This window comes from Psittacula echo (assembly GCF_963264785.1).
Source record: "Psittacula echo genome assembly, chromosome: 25".
Classification (NCBI taxonomy): domain Eukaryota; kingdom Metazoa; phylum Chordata; class Aves; order Psittaciformes; family Psittacidae; genus Psittacula; species Psittacula echo.
Genome location: NC_137760.1, coordinates 4,673,822 through 4,696,277, shown reverse-complemented (window position 1 = coordinate 4,696,277; position 22,456 = coordinate 4,673,822). Strand labels below are relative to the sequence as shown.

At 46.1% G+C, this 22,456-nt stretch overlaps 2 protein-coding genes across 4 annotated transcripts; both read left to right on the top strand.

Annotated features, from left to right (window-relative positions):
- Positions 1-4,171: 4,171 nt before the first annotated feature.
- On the top strand, positions 4,172-12,606 carry POLB (DNA polymerase beta). 2 transcript variants are annotated; one of them, XM_080634712.1, is made up of 15 exons: positions 4,172-4,671; positions 4,821-4,878; positions 4,970-5,036; positions 5,492-5,566; positions 6,054-6,112; positions 6,649-6,698; positions 7,417-7,468; positions 8,026-8,080; positions 8,164-8,236; positions 8,684-8,754; positions 9,284-9,370; positions 9,794-9,858; positions 10,404-10,543; positions 11,138-11,244; positions 11,485-12,606. In XM_080634712.1, the coding sequence occupies exons 1-14, from the start codon at positions 4,611-4,613 to the stop codon at positions 11,230-11,232; spliced, it is 1,008 nt and encodes a 335-aa protein (XP_080490838.1). In that variant the 5' UTR covers positions 4,172-4,610; the 3' UTR covers positions 11,233-11,244; positions 11,485-12,606. The 2 variants fall into 2 exon arrangements, with proteins under 2 accessions (XP_080490838.1, XP_080490837.1); XM_080634711.1 differs by having other exon boundaries at positions 4,174-4,671; positions 11,138-12,602.
- On the top strand, positions 11,218-22,377 carry VDAC3 (voltage dependent anion channel 3). Of its 2 annotated transcripts, none has more exons than XM_080634714.1 (9): positions 11,218-11,244; positions 15,130-15,201; positions 15,641-15,690; positions 18,471-18,623; positions 19,439-19,491; positions 20,093-20,320; positions 20,697-20,847; positions 21,642-21,699; positions 21,882-22,373. In XM_080634714.1, exons 2-9 carry the CDS (start codon positions 15,135-15,137, stop codon positions 21,971-21,973), a joined length of 852 nt encoding a protein of 283 aa, XP_080490840.1. In that variant the 5' UTR covers positions 11,218-11,244; positions 15,130-15,134; the 3' UTR covers positions 21,974-22,373. The 2 variants fall into 2 exon arrangements, with proteins under 2 accessions (XP_080490840.1, XP_080490839.1); XM_080634713.1 differs by lacking the exon at positions 11,218-11,244 and adding an exon at positions 13,085-13,282 and having other exon boundaries at positions 21,882-22,377.
- The last annotated feature ends 79 nt before the right edge of the window (positions 22,378-22,456 follow it).

Sequence of the window (22,456 nt, the reverse complement as noted above, 5' to 3'; positions counted from 1 at the left end):
CATTTTGGATCCATTTGTGGAATGGATACCATCTCTCTGGGAAGATACTTTAAAAGAATTTGAGAGGCTCTTGCCAACCTGAATCATTCATGCCAGTCACAGAGCTTATTGTAACCTGGGAGAGGTTGGGGGGGATGCAATCTGCCTGTTTCTGACTCCTGAAATCTGGCCCGTGGCCATCAGGAGGATGCTTCAGAAGGAATTTCTTTAGATTAAGAAGAAAGGCAGGAGCTGAGCATAAAGCCATTTGACAAAGATGACCTCAGTTATCATCTCCCTGCTCCAAGCAGGACAGGAGAACCTGGTGCCTAAAGATAAGTAAATGTTTTCTGGGCGTGTGTAGATGCAATGCATAAAGGTAAGTGAGAGACACAGAGCAGCGCTATCCTGCTCAAGCAGTCTTTGCAGCTCCCCTTCGTTAAGTGTGTGCTATGGCCCAGCCAGACAGGACTGGGGCTCCACTGCTGTGCAGACGCATGGCAAGAGACCCTTCCACTCCAAAAGGACTTGAGCAGTTCAAGTGCAGGAAGGGAGAGGACAGCGCTATCAGTCCCACTGCACTGACTGAAGTGTGAAGGGCAGAAATGTCCCATATCCTGGCTAAGGTCATCCAGGCAGCTTTCAGCAGACACGTCCCTTGAGCCCAAACATTTTTACTTCAAAGCCACAGGAGGTCAAGCTATCAAACACGCTCTTTTCTGCACCAGTAGTTCAGTGCTGCCTTCCAGCACCGTTCTGTGCATACACTGCAGAGGATTTAACAGTAAAAGGCAGAAAAATGCAATAATGATGAGAAATGCAAGGTGCAAGTGGCACTTACCAGCTTACTCTGTGTAAAGGCAAGCATAGGCACAAGTAAATGGGCTTACAAATCTGGGCTAAGAGAACACAGGGATTTAAGGCAGATGGAAGATAAAGCAGTGTTCCTCTTAACAAGTAACAACAACCTAGTAATGAACACCTCGTGCTCACAGCCCTCCCACTTTGGTGTGCACTGCTGCTGCTTTGTTCTCCCTGCGTCTCAGAGATGGCACAGAGGAGTCAGGTAGCTTTCCCAAACAGAATCAGCGAGCATCCAAACTTGGTACAGAAACCTTCATTGTATGAGTCACACCAGCAAAAAATGAGGTAGGAGAGGATGGAACTTACAGACACGTAGTTTAATTTGCAGGGTAAGAGGTGAGACAGGGCCTTCCCCACTGGGAAAGCTCTGATTTGATCTGGGCCTTGGAAGGTCTGTGGGAACACTCAGCATTTCATTGCAAGTTCTCTTCTGTGCGAGACTGCAGTGAATTGGCTGATGGCAAAACCAAGGAGAGTTCCAGAATGCGTCAGAAATGGGAAGTTACTGCTTCAGCAGGGCTTCCCCAACCACCCAGCAATGTTCTACCAAAGAAAGGTCATCGTTCTCTCGTTATGAAGCAAGTACATAGTGCAATGCCTGGGGCAAGTATGGGAAGTTGTAGTTTCTCTGTGTTGTGACCCATCTACCCTTATATTCTGATCTCCTAAAGCACAGAGGCTTCCCTCTGAAAGAAGGATCTAGTTTGGCTTGAAGTTAATGGAAGGAAAGCTTCCTTATTGCAGCCCCATCAGCTTAAAGCTTACAAGAAATTCACTGCGTAACTGGGAAACAAAATGAAACCAAACCTGATACTCTTCAGTGAAAGCATCAGTTTGTATTCCCACATTTAGCCTGGGTACCAGATTTGACATACGTCAGAGAAGATGCTCTCAGGGCCTGCAGCCAGAGAGCATCAAGAAACCAGTGCAAGTGCAGATGATTTATCTGCTCTGCTGTGAGTTGGTTTTGCTTCCTTTCTGTTGGCCTTGAAAATAAAGAGGAGGAAATAGGGGTAGATTTTAGCAAAGAGCAATGATGTGTGAAAGCAATGAGGTGCGAACCATGGGCCAGATCCCATGTAAACACCAACACCAGCGTGAGCTGTGAGCGATGCGGGTTCTGTAACTGAAACCGGTTTTGCTTCGCTGTCTGTGTAAATAAAAGACATTCATGGTGAGCTGAATCCTGGAATGTCCATCCACACACAGCAAGGGGAGCTGGCACTGGTGGTCTGACACTACCCAGGACCCAATAAAATGCCTCAAGCCCCTGACATATGAAGATCTCGTTCCAGATTTTATGGAGTCCTCCGTTTGGTAGCGTATAGAGATCTCTTCACTGATGGATTTAATGGAGCCTTCCCCTGCTTACCCGCTAGAGCTAATTTATCCTTGCAAGGCAGCACAGGATCAGTGTCTTCATTACACTGACAGGAGGTTGTGCACGGGGAGGTGAAGCGGCGCGGCTCAAGCTCCCTTCATCACAACCCAGGATGTGTTAGGAAACAACTCACACATTCACTGGGCAGTACCAATGCACAGACCGAGCATCCCGACTGCGTGCTCCAGGTGCTGCAGGAAAGCATCTGATGCACAGGGATGCAAACCACAGGTCCTGAAGGGGTTTTGTCTCGTTGGACTCCAAAGGGAAGGGTGGCTCAGAACAAGAGCTTGAGCTTTAGGTACCTCCTGTTCTTTCCCAGGTGATTTTGGTGCAGACACCTCGTGATGCTCAACAGATACCCCCTGGCCAGCAAGGAGCGGGGCAGTGGTGCCCTGGGGAGGGGGAACGTCGCAGAGCAGAGCCTGAGCAAGAGATGTGGCCCCTTCCTCTGCAGCCTGCGGGATGGGCTGGGGGTGATGTCCCCTTTGTCTCTGTCTGTCAGAGCCCCCCTTTGCTTGGGGTGCGTGTGCCTGTGTACATGGCAGTTATTAAAGCGAGGAACTGCTCCTTGGGGCAGTTTTCACTCATCTTTTTGTGTGTTTTTGTCATTGGAAGGGTGGAACAAAAAGGGGGATGTGGGGGCAGATGATGTCACTTGGGGTACCCCAGTGTCACTGGGGGGGGGGGGGGCGATGATTCGGTGGAGGAGAGGATGAGTAGAGGATGGGGGTTCCTCTGAAGGAATGGGGGTAACAGCTTGGTTTGGGGCTGATTCCCCTAAAAGGACTTTTCCATGACGGGCTCTTCTACTGGAGCCGGAGCCGCTGTGGTGACCCCAAAATAGCCCAAACCCCCTGATTGAAGGGTTGGGGCGTGGGGGGATGCTGGGAGGGGAGACCCACACAAAGCTCGGTACTGCAGGTGCGGTGGGGGGAAGCGCGGTGTGGTTCCGGGAGCTGCTCGCTGCTGCCATCCTGTGTCCAAGTTGCGGAGCTGCAGGTGGGGGGGCGCCGTGTGGCGCCGGGCATTGCTCGCTGCTTCCATCCTGTGTCCGAAGTGCGGTACTGCAGGTTGGAGGTGAGCGGTGTGGCGATTGTTTCTGCTCTCTGCTGCCATCCCGTGTCCAAAGTTCGGTACTGCAGGGGGGGGGGCTGAGTGGCGCCGGCCATTGCTCGCTGCTGCCATCCTGCGTCCAAAGTTCGGAACTGCAGGTGGGGGAGCGCTGTGCAGCGACGTGTTCTGTTCGCTGCTGCCACCCTGTGTGCAAAGTGCGGTACTGCAAACAGGGCTCCACGCATGCCCTATTGCATCTGCTGAACGGTTCGTGAACGAGATGAGAGGCAAAGAGGAGCCCGGCGGCGGCGCCTCACGATGCTCAACAGATACCCCGGGGCCATGGTGCCCTGGGGCGCCCGTCCCGGCACGGGAATTGAGGGGGGACGTCGCGGAGCAGAGCCTGAGCAAATGATGCGGCACCATCCCCTGCAGCCTGCGGGACAGGGGCTGCGGGTGCTGTCCCCCTTGTCCCTGTGGCGGCCCAAAAATACCCCCAAACCCCTCATTCTGGGTCTGCAACGGTTGGGGCGTGAGGGAACACCAACACAGGACTCGGTACTGCAGGTGGGGGGGGCGCGGTGTTGCCCAAGGTGCTCTCTCTGCTGCCATCCTGTGTTCAAAGTGCGGAACTGCATGTGGGGGGGCCCAGTGTGGTGCTGGGGTCACCTCTCTGCTGCCACCCTGTGTTCAAAGTGCGGTACTGCAACCAGGGCTCCACGCAAGCCCTATTCTATCTCGAGTGACGTGGGTAGGCAGAGCCCGGCCACGGCGCCTCAATGCGCGCCGCCGACCTGCAGTACCGCGTTTCATCCACCAGGCGGCAGCACTGAACACGGTTAACAGCGCGGCAGCGCTCCAGGGCACCCAGAGAGCGAGCACCAGGGAGGCAGTACCGGATGGAAGTTCAAGTGTTTGAACAAGCAGGGGCGCTGTGTGGGCTGGAAGCTGGGCACAGATGGAGAACGAAGTTGTGACGGCTGCAGGACAAAGAGGCAGGACCTAAGGGCATGAACAGCGAGCTGGCACAGCGGAGGAAAAGGGCATTGCAGCGGCAGCGTTCTGCTCGCTCCCAGCCCGACACTGATGCTTTGCCCGTTGTGTGAGGCAGCAGCCACCGGTAACCGCGTTCCGTGTCCCCCTACAGAGGTGCCCGGCGCAGACGCCCCGCTCCGCAGGGCCGCGGCTCCGCACCGTCGGCACAGAGCGACACCGATCACGCATGCGCGCCGGACGCGGTCGCGTGCAGTGATGTCACCTCCGGAAGCTCCGCCTTGCGTTGGGTTCCGCCGTCACCCCGGTACCGGTACCGGTGCCGCCGCCACCGGCCATGAGCAAGCGGAAGGCGCCGCAGGAGAGCCCCAATGAGGGCATCACCGACTTCCTAACGGGTAGGGGGGCAGGCCGTGGGTCGGTCGGTGTGGGGCAGGCCGTGGGTCGGGCGGTGTGGGGAAGGCCGTGGGTCGGTCGGTGTGGGGAAGGCCGTGGGTCGGTCGGTGGTGCCTCGGACCGGCCGCTCTCACCGCCGTTCTCCCCGCAGAGCTGGCCAATTACGAGCGCAACGTGAACCGGGCCATCCACAAGTACAACGCGTACAGGTACCGCCGCCCTCCTCCCCGTCCCGGGGCCCAGGCCGCCCGGTGCGAGCCGGGCCAGCGGCGCCCGGGGCTGACGGGCTCTGTTCCGCAGGAAGGCAGCCTCGGTCATCTCCCGCTACCCCGGCAAGATACAGAGCGGGGCCGAAGCCAAGAAGCTGGTACGTGCCCGGGGGGGGGGGCACGGTGCTGGGGGCTCCCGGGAGGCGATCCCGGATGTGCCAGCGGCGCTTCCCGGTGCCTGAGTCCGGCCTTGGGGCGGGGGATGCGGTGCGGTTGCGGGGGGGGGCTCCGGCTGAGCCCCGGCCTGTACAAGGGCTCTGTTGTGGCCGGTTTGCCCTTTGCTCTGTGTCTGCTGTGGTAAACTGGGAGTATTGGAGCTGCCATAACCAAAGCCTTGCTCAGAACTATTGCTTTGGGGAGCTTTCGGTATAGCCCTTGAATCACAGCATTGACACTGCTCGTGTTGTACCCTTGAAGCCTTGTGTTCCCTATTGGATCATGGTCTTGGTGGCCTCAGAGTTCTTTCAGGTCTAAATTCCTTTTTTTCCAGGTATAATGGCTCTAAAGTCATCTTGGAGTTAACCTGTTTGTCCTCCCCTTGCCCCACGTTTAGGATGGAGTAGGTGCTAAAATAGCTGAGAAAATAGATGAGTTCTTATCCACGGGAAAGCTGCGCAAACTGGAAAAGGTGGGTTTCCATCCCCTGTGCTCTGTTTCTCAGTGGTTGCTGTTGTTTGTAACTTGCCAAGCAGCCTGCCTGCTTTGTGCTGTTTCTGTTGTCACTGGGGAGACTGATGTCAAACCTAAGAGCAGTGGCCATGGAGTCCATGGGGAGGAGAAAGCAGGGAGCAAGCAGCTCATCCTAAACCTCACAACTGCCTATTTGTGAAAATAGGGTCACTTACGTAGTCAGCATTTGGATGTCTTCTGTGGGGAGTGGAAGTGGGACTCCAGGAGGCTGTGGAGCAGTGCTGCTCACCTCGGCATGGGTAGTTGTCGGGCTTGGCACGTATGGCATTATTGTGCTGCACAGGACCACCTCTGGTACTGCTTTGCACTGATTTATAGTGAGTCTCCAAAGCAGATCCTGTCTAAGCTGTTTTAGCTTCCCAAGGTTTCTTTGCTTGTCGCAAATGGAGTAAAGAAGGGTTTGGTTTGTTGTTTTGTTCCTGCAGATTCGACAAGATGATACAAGTGCATCTATCAGTCTCCTGACACGAGTTACTGGCATTGGGTAAGGTTGTTTCCCTTCTGTTTAGTGGAGCTGTGAACAGAATTTGGCTGGGCTGCCTTGCTCTATTGTAGGTTGCAAACTGAAGCCTTGGGTTTTTCGAAGTGCTGTTCTGAAACCTGAAGACACCTTTGTGCTGCTGTTGCCTTAAGTGGGTTCAGAGACTGTGGTTAAAGTAGTTCTTATTGTGCATTCAGTATTAGTATCTGAAATAATATTGCTTAGTTTGTGAGATTTGTTTATTTTTTAGATTATTATACATTATCTTTATTATACATTAATATACAATTGCTATTATATTTATTATACATTGCTGTATAGTTATATAAATGTTATATAAATATTCAGGCCGAGGCCTGGATAAGCCACCTCAGCTGATCAAAAGTACAAACTGCAAATGTGGGTGCTGATTTGCAGAGGGCGAGCATCAGAAGCTACTTCAGTCATGGCCTTGAAGAACCTAGGCAGTGACAGTGAACTCTAATGTCCTTTTAAGATGCTTGGTGTTCCTGATGGCTGATTGTCCTGTCTCTTTGCAGTCCTGCTGCTGCCAGGAAGTTTGTTGAGGAAGGAATTAAGACTTTAGAAGGTAAGTGTGGCTTTGGGTCCTTGGTTCACGCTCCAGTGATGGCTTTTTCCCCACCAAAACTGCCTGTTTCACAGTGGTACTGTGATACCAGGTATGCCATAGTTGTGAAAGATGCTAGAGTTAGTGCACAGACTACAGGCAGTACACGTGTCAGATCACATGGACAACACCAAGGAGTTTGGGTTGGAGGGGAATGGGAAGGGGGCCTACAAGGATGCTGGGGATGGGCTCTTCATCAGGGACTGTAGTGACAGGACAAGGGGTAACGGGTTCAAACTGAAACAGGGGAAGTTTAGATTGGATCTAAGGAAGAAATTCTTTACTGAGAGGGTGGTGAGGCACTGGAATGGGTTGCCCAGGGAGGTTGTGAATGCTCCATCCTTGGCGGTGTTCAAGGCCAGGTTGGATGAGGCCTTGGGTGGCATGGTTTAGTGTGGGGTGTCCCTGCCCATGCAGGGGGGTTGGAACTGGATGATCTTAAGGTCCTTTCCAACCCTAACTATTCTATGATTCTGTGATTGAACTCTTTATCAGGAGGTGCTCTGTGCATTTGTGCTCATTCTGTCAGCTGTGAGTCATCAGTTTAAAATCACTTTGTGTTTGAGGTTACTGTCTTCTTGTTACGGGTTCTTTGCGCGCATCATCTTTGCACTGATGGAAACTCACTCCAAGAGTTTTATCCTCAAGTAACTTTTTTTGGTTGTCTCAATTCTTCTAGATCTCAAGAAAAATGAGCACAAGCTGACCCATCACCAGCAAATTGGGCTGAAGTAAGCTTTCTTGGGTACAAGTGCTTGGCTCTTCTACTGACTCTTTCAGATGCTACCATGTAATGTAAGGTGACACCGGCCAAATAAGGTTCTGTTCTGTCTGTGCTCTACGTGCTGTTCAGCAGCTATTCAGAGCTTTTGTTTCCTCAGGGCTGTATTTGACTTGTGAGCTTTTCTTTAGCTCTTCCCAGCACAGATAGCTCTGGCCATGGTGAGGGACCTCACTGCTTGCTGGTGAACTGAGGTTTTTCAAGAACCTGTTGTATTTTCAGAGAGCTGTGTAAATAGAAACCCATTGGTTATGCAGTAATGTTACTCTCACCTCATACATAGAGTAGAAATAATGTGCAACTAAACCGTCTTCTAAGCACCGTCAAACTTGCAGTTGTGAGTTTTAACTGTTGCTTGGCAAAATGCTTTCTGAGATGTTTGGTCAGAATGGGGAGCTTTTTGTGATGTGACAGTAATGTAAGTTGTGTTCTTTCCTCTGACACACATTTAATTGACTAAAGTTTGAAAATGCTGCTCTGGCCACTCTTTTATATTTCTATGTGCAGGTACTTTGAAGATTTTGAGAAAAGAATCCCAAGAGAAGAAATGCTGCAAATGCAGGTAAGAAGGTGTTTATCGAGGTTGTGAGGCGCTGGTGGCTAATGAATGACCCCTCTAAACATCCATCTTTCATTTTTATATAGGAGATTGTGCTGAAAGAGGTAAAGAAGCTGGACCCAAACTATATTGCTACAGTCTGTGGCAGTTTTAGACGAGGTTGGTAGTCTGTGATCTTATGTTTCCTTTGGGCTAATAAGCAAGACTCATTATTATATATGTTGTTCTTCCAGAAAGTCTGTGCTGGAACCTGGCTTTAGTATTGCCTTGACTGGTTAGTTCAGTGATGAAACACCCACATGAATCATTGCTTCTCCACCCTGCACCCATAAAGAATAGTATATCGTAACACATGAATTGCTCCTTTGCTTTTTTGTTAACGTTTATACTTCATTGCTATAGAGTACAGCAAGAAATTCTTGGGTATTCTCCAAGATAGGTGGGGATATAAACTTTTTGATAGAAGAATAAGGGGTTTTTTTCCAAATATCTTAAATAGTGACTATTTTCTACCAGAAAAACATGTTTAGAGGAAGAGGTTAGACAGATGTTCACCAGTGTTAGTACACTTTGTCAGACATTGAGGGATTGTTCTCACTTGCCCAGGCGCAGAGTCAAGTGGTGATATGGATGTTCTCCTGACCCACCCAAGTTTCACATCTGAATCACCCAAACAGGTATGTTTCTTTGCTACTGTGGATCAGTATTGTACATTACTTCCACAAGACTATGTTTAAATACAGAAGATGGGTAATCTGAGGCTTGTATTGCAGCTTCTTGCATCTTTTTGTTACTCTTCTCTTGGATTACCATATTTATTTTGTGGAGTTATGATAATTTCTCAGGTCTGTGTATTATCTTGTGTTCTTCTTCAAGAACTATTCAATATGCTTACTCTTAGCCTTCTGTCTCTCCTCTTTGCTTCACAAAAATTCCCCCCTCCTTTGAATTCATGAGCTTTCACAATGTGATTTTATAATGCAGTCTGACATGGGGGTTTTGATGGAAATTTGTTTGTATTGCACAACTGTAATTCTATCAGCTTTCCGTATCATTGTTGTCTTTTTTCCCCTCTGCATCAAATTTCATGTACAGTAATAATTACAGTGATGTCTCTTACTTAGGTGAGCCATTGTATGGTAAATGGGGAAGATATTCTTGTTACTTGTAAAATAATTTCTTCTTCTGCCTTGTCACTGTTCCTAGTCGAAACTTCTGCATCAAGTTGTAGAACAATTGGAGAAAGTCCACTTTGTCACAGATGTGCTGTCTAAAGGAGACACAAAATTCATGGTAAGGCTTTTTGGGTGGTGAGAGATGGAATGAGAAGTGGCAGAGAATTTATCAAGAAAAAATTGGTATTAGTTCTGTTAGCTTGAGCTTCATCTGCCTTTTTCTTAACCTGCTGATGTTTGTTCATACTGAAGAGCATGCTAATAATTAGGGCAGAAGAATGGGACATGAGAAGTGATCTTTCCTGCTGTAGGAAGTAATTAGACACTACATTGGACTACAGTCTCTTAGCAGTGTAAAGTAGTGCTTCAGGTTACTGCGATATCCAGCTCTCATAGTAAAATACTTCTTCAGTTCATTGGGAATTCAACTTTACTCTCAGGATGACTGAGGGTTATGGGGAGGTTGTTAAGGGATAGGGAGGTGAAAATTGATTTCAGATCTGTTTAACTTGCATTTCTTGCTTTCCTTACTTTCTCACAGGGTGTCTGTCAGCTGCCAAACAAAGAAGATGGAACAGCCTATCCACACAGGAGAATTGATATCCGGTAACACACCAAAATACCGCCAAACCAGACCCCTGACTTTAGCTGTCTGCTACATAGTAGGCATTTGCATCAAGTTCTGCATTCAGATCTCTACTTTCATGTTCAGAACATGGCATTTACTAGGTTTCTAATTCCTATGTAGTATGAAAGCCACTGTACAACTGCTAGTATCTACAACAGGTTATTAGCAGGCATGGTCTGTTTTACGTCCTGACTTTGTGTCCAGTTCCAGAATTGTGACCTGCTTTATCACACTGCTTTGACGTTAATTCTTGGCAGGAGTGCAAGCTCCATAACCACGTAGTAGCTGGACACCAGTAACGTCTGAGTCAGGGTAGATGAGCTGAACCTTTCTTTGAGATGCTTTTAGTTTCATTCTTGCATCTGGCTTATGGGAAGATCAAATATATAGAGTTGCAGTATATGTGCACATAAATAGGAAGTAACTCCAGAACAGCATCTGGATGGCTGAACTCCAAATGGCTTGTAACTGTTATGTTATATACTTGCTCTGAATCTGTACTTTCCTTCCACTTTTATTCTAGGCTTATCCCTAAAGATCAGTATTACTGTGGTGTACTGTACTTCACAGGAAGTGATATATTCAATAAGAACATGAGAACTCACGCTCTGGAAATGGGCTTCACCATCAATGAGTATACCATCCGTCGCTTGGGTGTCACTGGTCAGTCTTTGCACAGTGTTATTTCTAGTTACGTGCTTTGTGTGATCTTAAATTGGTTTCTTGGTGTACTGGAAATACTTCTGATAACTACTGTAGTTCATGCAGTTTTTCCCTGTGCCCTTTGTGGTATTAGACATCATTACAGCAGGAGGAGGCAGCTTATCTATGGGCAGTGCTGTAGCCAGAGTTACCTCTTTGGGCCACCTAATCTGCTTAAAGTCTTACTGAGCTAAAGATTCTTTATTCAGTGTCATGCACAGCATATGTGTAGTTTCCCACTCTTTTAACAGGACATGATGTGTCCTTCAGTTGTTTTGTTTTGGAGGGAGGCGGACTATATACACATATGAGTATTGGTATATTTAACTGCATAACCACATGGCCACAGAGTTAATTCATTACCTTACTTCCTTTAACACTGATGAGAATCTGTAGCTAAACACTCTTGTGAAAAGGTCTGTGGAGGGTGTTTTGGTTTGGGTTTTTAAGTTTGTTTTACTTACAGCAGTTTTGTTTTAATCTTGCAGTGCATTTAGCATTTCAGGATTGTAAAGACCTTCCACCTTTCAAGTAGGATCTCTAATTTGCTTGCAGGAGTTGCTGGGGAGGCCCTACCAGTCGAATGTGAAGAAGACATCTTTGACTATATCCAGTGGAAGTACCGAGAGCCAAAGGATCGGAGTGAATAACTGCTTGTTTAGGTTTGTAATGTAGAGAGATGTTTTCGTAACAAAACTGTCTAATGTAGGCTTACTGTTTAATCTAGCAGCAACAGTCCTGCTTCTGAAGACAGACTGCACCTCTCCTGCTGGTTAAACAGCCTTCCGGTTAAGATATTGGCATCTTGAACTGATGTAGGCATCTGCCTGCTCAGAACTGTATATTGGTCTGCTAGATCTTCCTTCCAAGCTGTTTCTAACTTTCTGTATCTTGTGTGGTAGACACCAGAATGAGAATCCTGAAGTACTCCTGAAGAATACTGTTTCCAACTACTGTCTGTATCTCCTTATCTCCACATTAACTGTCTTGGTGTGGTGCTGAAGCTCATGTTAAGCTGTTTCCGTATCTGTCCTTCAAAAACCCTTCAGTATGGCCGTATGCTAATGTGACCATTCTCCTGTCACATATGACCTGTATTCTTTGTTCCTTTGTTGTAGTACTATTGGTTGCAGTGATGTGTGTTTTGTTTGCCATTAGCCTGAAGACTGGTCTGAGTAATTGAGGCATTTCTACCACTCACAGAGAGTCGATTTGCCACCTTTTTTATGCAAACCAGTCAGCTCTGATTTTCATAGCCCCTCTTAAAGCACTGTAAAAGATAATGATTATTTTGGATGTGAGAGGAGGGCTCGTCAAGATTGCATTACTAGTTGTATGTGGGACTGGGATTCTGTTGGTTAACCTGAAGAACTTAACATTAAGTCAAACTTAATAAAATTAAGTTTTAAGTAGCAAACTACTACTTTGATGTATTACAAAGCATCAACATGGAATGTATTGCTGCTATTGTGTTTGAATGCCTTGTAGGGATATAAGGCTAATGTATTACAGAATTGCAAGCCTGAAAAGGCAAGACTTTTCTACATAGCAAAATGGAGTATTGCTAATTATATGTAATACTTCTTGATTCTGTAATGATTAGGTCTGCTATCTGCCTTTACATGGGGGCAGAGAGGAGTTTGCGTCTGTATTGTCAGACTACATAATCTGACTTGAATCATGAAACAAATACAGATATAATACCTCTTCTTATTTTTATCTGACTTAAGCCTACAGAACAACTACATTTTTACTTGTTCTTATATAGTTAGTGTTGAACAGTCTTAGTAATGGAGATTATATCCTGATGGTCTTGCTTATCCCTTTATTTTCTTCTGGTTTTCCTATGGGGAATTCAATTATTTTCAGGGAAAAACGCATGTAGTGGTGTGTACAGTGACCAGCAGTTAACTCGGTATCATGTGAAGTCTTCCGATGCCTCATGGTGAAAGTAGATGTAGGTGATGTATCTAATGTTTTCTTCCGTAACTGGTGGAAATAAACAAAATGATAATTCCATCATGAATGTGTTATCTTTTTCCTCTTCTTAGCTGTAACTTTAGGAGCAACAGCAAGCAGTAACACAAGCTCACCCTGTGTACGGATGTTTCCTAGGCAGCACACAGCATTACATTGATGAGTTCTCTGTCATCCTCAGCAGGTAGCACAGAAGACTGCTTGGTCTTGGGACTTGAGGCAGAATTTGCTGGCCTCTCCAGAGCACTGAATCCTTCCACGTGGCATGTTCAGAATGTTCGCTTCTTTATCTTAATGTACAAAGTGTCCTTTTCCTCCCCCTCTCCACATCCTGCCCTCACCCCCGGGTACCCCTTTCTCTCTGCTGCTCTGTGTTCCTCTTCCCTCCTCCTGCACAACTGGCCTGCAAAGGCCTCTGCCCATCACGGGCGGCAGCAGCTGCACCCTTGTGCTTATCGCAGGGACTCTGTGCAGACGGGCACATACCACAGCTTGTCCATGCGTGACCGTCCGCAGCTGCAGCCCGAACCCGGCATTTATCAGTGATACCGGCTGCACAATATAAGGACCGAGGCCCGCGGTTGGAGCCGGCGCCGGGCCTCGGGAAGGGCGGGGCCGCGCGGCGCCCACCGCCCTGCCGGGAGGGGCAGAGTGCGGAGCGCATGCGCGGAGCAGGCGGGCTCGGGGGCGCCGGGGCCTGTGTTGGAGGCAGCGCGGCGGCAGGTACCGGCGGGGCCCGCCCGGCTCGGCCTACACCTGCGCTCGCGGCGCTGCCTGGCCCCGGGCCGGTGCGGGCCTTCCGGCCCTCCTCGGGGGGCCTGACCTGAGGCGAGCGTCCCGAGGGTCACCTTGCGCGGCGGGGCTGGGCCGGAGCCCCGGAGGGGACGGGGGGAGGCGGGGTCCAGCCGGAGCTTCCGCGTCCTCGGGTGTGGCGGCGTGGCCGCGGGCTGCTGCGGTGGTGGCCGCGGTGCAGCGCTCCATCCGCGGTGCTGGCCACCGCCCCGGGGCCTTGCCCGGGGAACGTGAGTTCGTGGGCTTGGCGGTGACGGAGCGGTTCCCGCTGTGGAGCGGAGCCGCCGGTGGCGGGGGCCCGGTGGGCCGCGCTCCGTTACCCGTTGCGTAACGCGCGTGTTTAGCGGCCGGGGCGGAGGCCGCGCCGTTTGGGAGCGCGCCCGCGTCTCCGTCGTGCCGTGCGGGGCCGCGTTGTGGCGGCACCGCCGTTAACGGTGCAGCGGCGGCTCCGCGCTTTGCTCTCTGGGGTGGGTTTGGGGTCTTACAGTCACTCCGTCGGCCGCTGGTGGTGGTCTCCTGTTTGCTTCTTCACTGCAGTGTCCCTTTCGGTGTCACCTCTGAGCAGCTCGGGTCATTGCGCAGCGCATCCGGACATGGCAGCGTTAAGCATCACTTGCTCCCAGCCTTTTACTCCTTGATGTAATATGTCCTGTGGTTGCTCTGGAAGGGAGAATCAAAGCACAAGATTAAGGAGCCTTTGTTTAAAACCAGAGTGCTGCGGCTTAGTCGCTGGCAAAGCTGTTGCTTTTCCCACATTGTATTGTGTTTTGTTTCCACTGTTACTGCATCTGATTGATGGAGACCGATTCAAATTTAGTGTTAATAGTTGTGGAACTGTGAGCTCAGTTACTCTGAATTCAGGCTTGCAGGTAGAGCTGTTGGGTTTACTTTTCCGCTTAGTCTTTTCAGTAACAAATGAGGGATTTCTGGTGTCAGGTGTTGCAGAGAATAGCAACAAATGCATCAGCTCTAAGAAAAGAGTTACCTCTAAAATCAGTCAATCAAAAGCATCATCTTTGGCTGCTTTTTTCCCCTTGTTTTTGTGGACCAGGTGTGTCTTTACATTTATACAAACTTATTCCAGAAAGGGAAGACCAATTTTCCACCGGGGGAGAGTTTCCCTACTTAATGTGGATTTTCTAATGCAAAATGTGGTAATGAACATTAAATATGTCATATAAACTGTAATATCACATTATGCCCATCACAATATGCCCATCCTTTCGAGGTTTGTCTTCTAAAGGTGTTGTAACAGTTACGTCTATTAGAAAATGCAGGGTTTGCTGCTGTGTAAAGACATTGCAGAAATACTCACTGGTGGCTACTGAATAATGTACAGAGATGCCTCTTTATGTATTACGCGTCTCTGAAAGAGCTTTTGAAGAAGTCACAAGTGCTCGGGGAAGTCTTTCCCTTTGTGATTGTTCAGTGCTTATGTGGCTTCACCCCTTGGGTTCCCTTTCAGAAAGGGTCCTGTCACAAAAGCAACGTTTGTTCATCATCAGAACAGTGATAAGGCTCCTGTGAGCGATTTTTGCAATGTAAGGAAGTGTAGTTGGATGTAATACTGTTCCTGGGGTTAAGTGATTCCAAATAATGGATTTGCTTTCATAACTTCTTTGAACTGAAGTTTGTTTCTGATGCAGGGGTGACTTTCATGAACATCCTTCAAAGGTCATGCAGTGGGTACTGGTCAAAGACATTTCTAAATGCTTTGGATATAGTTTAGATTTTATGCTGTTAAACCTAAGATTCTTACAGTTTCCAATGTGTTTCAGATCCAATGGCTGTCCCACCAGCATACAGTGACTTGGGAAAGTCTGCCAGGGATGTATTCAACAAGGGGTATGGTAAGTAACATGGCTGTGGTGGGAATTCAGCAGAGGCCTGGAGCATCCAGCCCCTTCCGATTTGAGCTTTAGAGGTGTATCATGACAGTGCTGCAGTAGGCAGAGAGTTAGAGGGGAAGGTTATGAGTTTGACCTGAAGATGCACTCCAGAACGGGCTCTGAAGAATACTGCAGATTTTTACCTTCCAGTTTTTGTACTTGGAGACATTAAATCAGTTCAACTCACGTAGGTCACCGTAGGAGACCATATGTGCCACCAGACAGGTTTGAGGTAGTAATCTGTATGTTAATCAGTGCAGCCTATTGTCTTAGTGACAGTGGAAATAATTGCACAATATTTGCATTCCTCCTCAAAGAATTTAAATGGAGAAATTCTGATATTAGTCCCTTCTCTGGGAGCAATATGTTGATGTTTTTATCTGTACTCTTCTATTTTCAGGATTTGGAATGGTCAAGTTAGAGTTCAAGACCAAGTCTTCCAGTGGGGTGGTAAGTACTGGAGGCTTCCAACATCACCAGCACTCACTTTAAAACCTGTAGCTGACAGATACTTCTGTTCTGGTGTGGAACTGATGAAGTGGTACTTCTACAGCATGCTTTTTGTTGTGAGCAGGTTGCTTTCTTCCCCGTTCCCATTGCCACATCCCAAACATAAGAGTTTCTTCACCCTCAATAGCTCTCATTTCTGCTTCTGAATGCAGTTGAGTTTCTCTGCAGATGTTGGTTTTTAAAGGATTTTGAGTCCAGACTGACCTTTTATCCAAAAGGCAACGGGACAAATAAGAGCCATGATTTAACCGAATTTTCACTCATCTCCACTCTGCTTACAATACAAGACTTAATTAAGACTATGTAGTTCTTCTGCTGTACCCTTTTTGTAGACTTTGAGAGCATTTTGTAGACATTAATGAAGATTTAGCACTTAAGGTAACTAGAAAGTACAATGAACCCCACTTTAATGATGGAAAAGTGGAGCTTCCTCATGATTTCACAGGAGGGCTGGCCAACTAAGTTTTATTTTCTTAATTTTGCTCTTCATATATTGTTTACTAGATAAGGTTATTCTTACACTGAGTCTCAGATCTGTGTGTGCTACCTCTTGATGCTGTTCTGGTTGATAAGCTTTACTGCTTTTCAGCCTACTTCATAACCTTATTTGCCTTAGCTCCCTCTTTCTCTTGCATTCTTATCATGAAATGGTGCAAGTCATTCCTTTTGTATTGCTGTATTTTGTCTCAATTGAGTTTTTGATGGATTGCTTGCACCAGGAACGTGTAGGCACGAGGAACTATGTAGTCTTTATACTGTGGCTGCTACCAGTTACTGACATGTCATGATATGTGTAGTTTTCCTGGCTGGACGTTTTTATTCTCAAATAATATGCTAATGATTAATTCTGCCATCTTCTAAATGTGATGGAACATGAACAACTGTGTTAAGTTCTAAAATGGGCTTTTTCTTTGCCATGCAACCTTTCTGTTGGATGTTTATCCAGCTGGTAAGAATAGTGACTTTTTTGGCATGTTGGTTCTTTATTGCTTTGTCTAGCAAGGTTTTCTGTGGTGCATGTTGTTGTTCATAAACTGTTCCATTGGTTTTAGTCCTGTTATCATCCGTGTCATTAAGTTTGACTGTGTTGATAGCTCTTAATCTGCTCTATGATCCACGTATATAAAGTGATTTAGAGTCTTTGTCCAGTAGTCCACAATAAGAACACTGGAAAAAAACAGCAGGATGGAAAACAAGATACAGTATTGATACTATTGCTGTTGCTTCAGATTTTGTGCTTGTTAAGAGTTTCTAGTGAGCATTCTGCTGCAATAAAATGGGATCTGGGGGATGGAGGTGAGGCTAGGAACAAAACAAGAGATCTAATTTCTATTTGGGTACTAATATTGCCTCTGATTGTTATGATACAGAAATATTTTTTGTGTTTTCCTTGTGGACTTGGAACAAAACAGAGGTAGTGTCTACTGATTGTAACTGTTTCATAGATTGCAAGTGGTTTGGCCTAGTAAGTGCGTGGTGTTCCTGAGGATGCCAGCCAACATATCCTAGAAGGTTATAGACGGATGGCAGCAGATGAGGGCTGTGTGCCTTCTGCTTCCAGAAGCAGATCCGGTTCTGACACTTGGCCAAAAGCATAGAACAGCATGTTACAAAATACATATTATACAAAATTTAAAGTTATTGGTTCAATTGGACTAGTCAGTGAAGGACCAGCCTGATGGAGAGCTGTCAGGGTGTCCCTGGATCAGGTTATTTGCTAACACCATGAAGGAGAAAAGGTCTGCAGTATTAAGGCCCTTTACAAAGGGGTGAAGCTTCTGAAGTGTTGTTGTTGACTGAGGTAATGAGAGAGAAGTTGGGCTGGGGGCAAAGGTACTAAAGTCATCAACATGCTACGTGAAGAGCCTAAGTGACAACAGTATAAAGGGTAGGGGAAACAACAACATTAGGGTTTAGTAGTGAAAAGCATCAGTCACCATTCTCCAGAAAACATTTCACTGCTGAATGGTGGAAAAAAGGAAGAAATACACGAGATACTTGGAAAAATGAGAGAAAACCTGCATTTGTTTTGCTGTTCATCTGGCAGTCTAAGTTGCATGCAGGATTGCTTTTCTTAAGGGAGAGTGCATTCCCAGAAGGACTATAAAAGGTGCTAATTCATGCACCACTGGGACAGTGCTGAGAAGATGATAAAGGAAATTTTACTAGATTTTGAGGAAAAATCCAATACAAGTAGCTTTGTATCCCAAACAGGGGTCTTTTTGTATCTGGGTGTGGGTCCATGTGAAGGTACAGAGCAAGTTCTTGGATGCTGAAACAACAACTGGTGCAGAAAAGTGGGTTTTTTGGTGTGGAGGAGGTTGGTGGATAAGTTAGGGGAAAAAAGGTGGTAAAAATGATAGAGGGGAGCAGGTAATCAAATAATGGTGCAGATGAAATGTAAGTGAAAATATCAGGTGGTTGTGGTTTAACTGAAACCAGGACACAGGTCTTTGTGTAACAGTGCTTTTTCCAACCTAAACAAGTTCCGGGGCTCCATCAGTGCACCTCAGTAAAAGAAATGTCCAGAACAGAGATGCCAAAAGGAGTATTATTTTGTGATGCAAACTGATTGGTTTTGGTGGTGATAGAGGAGGAGGATTTTGAGGGTTCTGTTAAAGGCCAAGGGGTAGCAAGTCTGAGTGCTGGCACTGGACAAGGGGAAAAACTGAATGTGATTAAATATCTGAGTGCTGAAACTCATGTTATGCTCTTGGCAGGAATTCACTGCAACTGGTTCTTCCAACACAGACACAGGCAAGGCTTCAGGCAGTCTAGAGACCAAATATAAGTTCAAGGACTATGGACTTACATTTACACAGAAGTGGAACACAGACAACACGTTGGGAACAGAAGTTTCCATGGAGGATCAGGTAAGAGGAAGTAGATACACTGAAAATGTTTCAGCAGCTAGTATGAGAAAATATTGAGCAGGGAATATTAAGTAGTTTTAGTTGCACAAAACTACCTGGAGTACTAAAACAAGTTATTTATATGTGCAGAATGCACAGGCTCGGGGTGGCAGGGTGCAGGCATTCATTGTGCTGCTATGTAATGATCCAAAGATAGTTACTGGCATGTGAAATCAGGTGGCTGGTGGAAATAACATCACTATCATCCACTCCAGATATGAGTTTTTGTCTATAAAGATGCATGCTAGCTATGTAGAACTGTCACCACTGCAGTCATGCAGGGAAATTAAAAGAGGGGTCTCATAGTTGAAATGTTCTAATAGGTAAGGACTTGAGTTTGGCTGCCTTGAATATATTTTGTGAGGCTGAAGAGAAAGTTTATGGTTTGCAGCTCATCAGTGCTTCCACAAAGGGTTGCTGGCATATAGCACTCCCAAAACACAGTTCCTTTTCAAACAGCTTTATGCTTCTCCCTTAGTGCCTGAAGCATACGGTAGTGGAGCCAAAACCAGTTTCTGTCTTTTTGTTCTCAATACTGGATTTGAAATCTTCCTGCAATAACAGATACACAGAGCGTGCTCTGTTACAGGTCTCACTGTGTGGAGAAAAAGTCCCAATTTTAATCCATCATACAGCATCTTTAGACGTTTGTTGTAAAATATGAGAGACATCATGGTCGTGTTTTGTCATCTCTTTAGACACTAAGTAGAGCTCTAGCAACGGACTATAACAAATGATGTTTCAGCAGTTTTGAGCAGACCTGTTTCTCTTTGCAGTTGATTGAAGGATTGAAGGTGGCTCTTGACACTACATTTGTACCAAACACAGGGTGAGTGTTTTTTGTTACCTTTGTCTAAGGAGCGCTACAATTTCCTATGACTTTTAACTAGAAATGCTTATTCTGGTCATTGTGTGAATGCTCAAAATCTGCTGTAGAATATTCTGCAGGCACTGTGGAGTATTTTGAAAGCAGTGGTTAATATCAGGCTCACAAGGACAAGGGCTGCTAAAAATGATTCTTCAGCTTTTTGACCTGGGGAGAACTCACCAGACAAAAAGTCACTGAAGGGAAGAAAGACCAGCTATTGGTGTGGGATGTCATGGATGCTCCTCAGATAAACTGATCATGCCCTAACACACTGCTCTCACTAGTGGAGAACACAATTTGAAACCTCATGGGTTTGTCAGAGCATTGAGCAGAAATACTTTTGTCTCTTTTGCTTCTTGAGACTTTTAAGGCATTTGAGATGGTGGAGGACATAGTGGCACCACGTACATGTATGAGCATGATACCAGTACTACCCTTATCCCATGCATTCTTCATAGGCATTACAGTTATTTAATTAAGTGGCTTTAAGGGACATACATATGTGAATAAAACTACATACGTGTATGCTACCAGGGATAAACCAACATGTTTCTCTCTGCAGGAAGAAGGGTGGAAAGTTGAAGGCCTCCTACAAAAGAGATTACGTAAATCTAGGCTGCAACATAGACATTGATCTCTCTGGACCAACCATCTGTGGCTGGGCAGTGTTGGGCTATGAAGGCTGGCTTGCTGGCTACCAGATGGCTTTTGATACAGCCAAATCTAAGCTTTCACAAAATAACTTTGCCTTGGGATATAGGGCAGGAGACTTTCAGCTGCACACTAATGTGTAAGTATTATCTGAGCCTAGCAAAACATGATCAGAGGAGCCAAACTAGATGAATGGTGGGTGTATTTGTCTATGTATCTATACATAAATCAAGATATATAGATATCTAGATATATATCTATATATATATATGCAGATAGATCTATATATAGAGAGAGAGATACAACAACTGCAATGCACTAACATTATTTTCACTCTGTTGGAAAGTTTTATTCCACAAGTAAAACTTGGGTTTTGGGTAAAAAACATGAACAGGAGCCTGCCAGCTCCATCTAGGAAGAGGATGAGCATGGGTCCAGGGAAGTATATGAGCTCTTGGCTAATTTTAAGAGCTATGATTGTGATGTCTTGACACACTTGCATTTATTATGAACAGGAATGATGGTACCGAGTTTTGTGGGTCTATTTATCAGAAGGTTAATGAGAAGGTTGAGACATCAGTCAATCTTGCATGGACTGCTGGCAGTAACAACACACGTTTTGGTATTGCTACGAAGTACCAACTGGATGAGAAGACTTCCCTTTTGGTAAGAATTTTGTTATAGGAATGAATATTTCAAACTATTTAAATACTGAAAATGGTTGGCATAAAATAGTGGCATTAAATAGAAAGCATGGTACGTGGTTAAAATTTAAATCAGGTGTTCAGAGGTCATATTTGAGATGATGGGAAACCAATGCTAAAGCTTTTTCTGCTAAATGCTAAAGGTTTTGTTCCTGGTGAAATAGCCACTAATCTTGACTAGTGTGCTTGGAGCCTGTGCCAGATGTGTTTTCTAAAGGTAATAAGAGGATGTAGCACTTAAATAGTGCCAGTGACTCTTAAGTAATTGTGTGCATATGCTGCCACTGGGGACTGAAGTAGCATTTGTGACACTTCAAACCCAAGAATTAGTTACAGGACAATTCGGCCAAAAATTAAAGGTGGGAAATACTTTTGTAAACTGCTCAAAACTTGGGAATGTGAAATTGGGTTTGTGTATTCGTATGTTCATTGCTCATTAAAAAACACAATCACTACTAAGAGCACAGGAATCTGAACAAGACAGATTTCATTAGCTATTCAGGGACTAGTAACTAGCTCCTTTCAGACTCTAAAGAGACAGTGGAGGATGGGCATAATGGGTCACAATTTGAGGCAAAGATTGGAACTATTAAGCTGGCATCTCTTGACGAGAAAAGGAAACCGTTGGAATACACCTCTGCTTGAGGTTAGTCTACAACTAGCTGAAAGATTTAATGCATAAGCTCAGGATACTGGGAAAATTCTGTCTGGATATTTATACAGAGTGTGTAAAATATATTTCTCTTTTCCCTGTAGGCTAAAGTGAATAATGCCAGCCTGATTGGAATTGGTTACTCTCATGCCCTCCGACCAGGTATGACATCTAACTGGTAGCCAAAAATAGTGCTATGCTGTGGGTTATTTTACTGTCATGTCCAGCATACAATAGATAAATCAGTTAGAAATATTCCTGAGGCTCACAAAAGTAAACTATGTGCATGTACAGAAGTTCTTACATTATCAGTGTATGAAGGGTCTCATTGCTTGCTTTCTTAGGCATAAAGCTGACCCTCTCAGGCTTGATTGATGGCAAGAATTTCAGTGCTGGAGGTCACAAAATTGGGCTGGGATTTGAGCTGGAAGCTTAATGCAGCTTAAAGTGAAGCTACAGGTGGTGCTCTGAAGGATAAAGGAGAAGTGTACCCAGTATGTTTCAGCCTTAATATTACCCTGAAATTCCAAGAAGTGTGAACTTTCTATTCTTCCAAAGAATCATTTCAGCCCAACACTGAAGTCCAGAGACTGCCAGCACATCAAAGGAAGATAGTTGAAGGCATGCATGGAAGTTGTGATGTTTGTGCCACATTTCACTTCAGTTTCCCACATGTTCCTAAAACCAGAAGAAACTCCCACATCTCCCTGTTATTGTATTGCATCCTGCATGTCTCGCACTTCACCACCTTTTATCAAAGGTGGGCTCTGTGCTGTAGCGGCAACTTGGATTTACATCAGAATGAAATAAATTGGTCTCAGTTAGAACATAATCTTGGTGTGTCCTGTCTGTCAATAAGCACAAAAGCTGTGTCCATCCAGCTTTGCTTCTTTCCTTTGGTGCAGCTTTAAGTATGGTT

Excerpts from the sequence above, each read along its gene's own strand:
- POLB (XM_080634712.1), top strand. The coding sequence starts at position 4,611 with ATGAGCAAGCGGAAGGCGCCGCAGGAGAGCCCCAATGAGGGCATCACC. Across the intron at positions 5,037-5,491 it reads GGGCCGAAGCCAAGAAGCTG|GATGGAGTAGGTGCTAAAAT; the intron begins GTACGTGCCCGG and ends CCCCACGTTTAG. Across the intron at positions 5,567-6,053 it reads AGCTGCGCAAACTGGAAAAG|ATTCGACAAGATGATACAAG; the intron begins GTGGGTTTCCAT and ends TTGTTCCTGCAG.
- VDAC3 (XM_080634713.1), top strand. The coding sequence starts at position 13,222 with ATGCGCGGAGCAGGCGGGCTCGGGGGCGCCGGGGCCTGTGTTGGAGGC. Across the intron at positions 15,202-15,640 it reads TGTATTCAACAAGGGGTATG|GATTTGGAATGGTCAAGTTA; the intron begins GTAAGTAACATG and ends TTCTATTTTCAG. Across the intron at positions 19,492-20,092 it reads ACATTTGTACCAAACACAGG|GAAGAAGGGTGGAAAGTTGA; the intron begins GTGAGTGTTTTT and ends TTCTCTCTGCAG.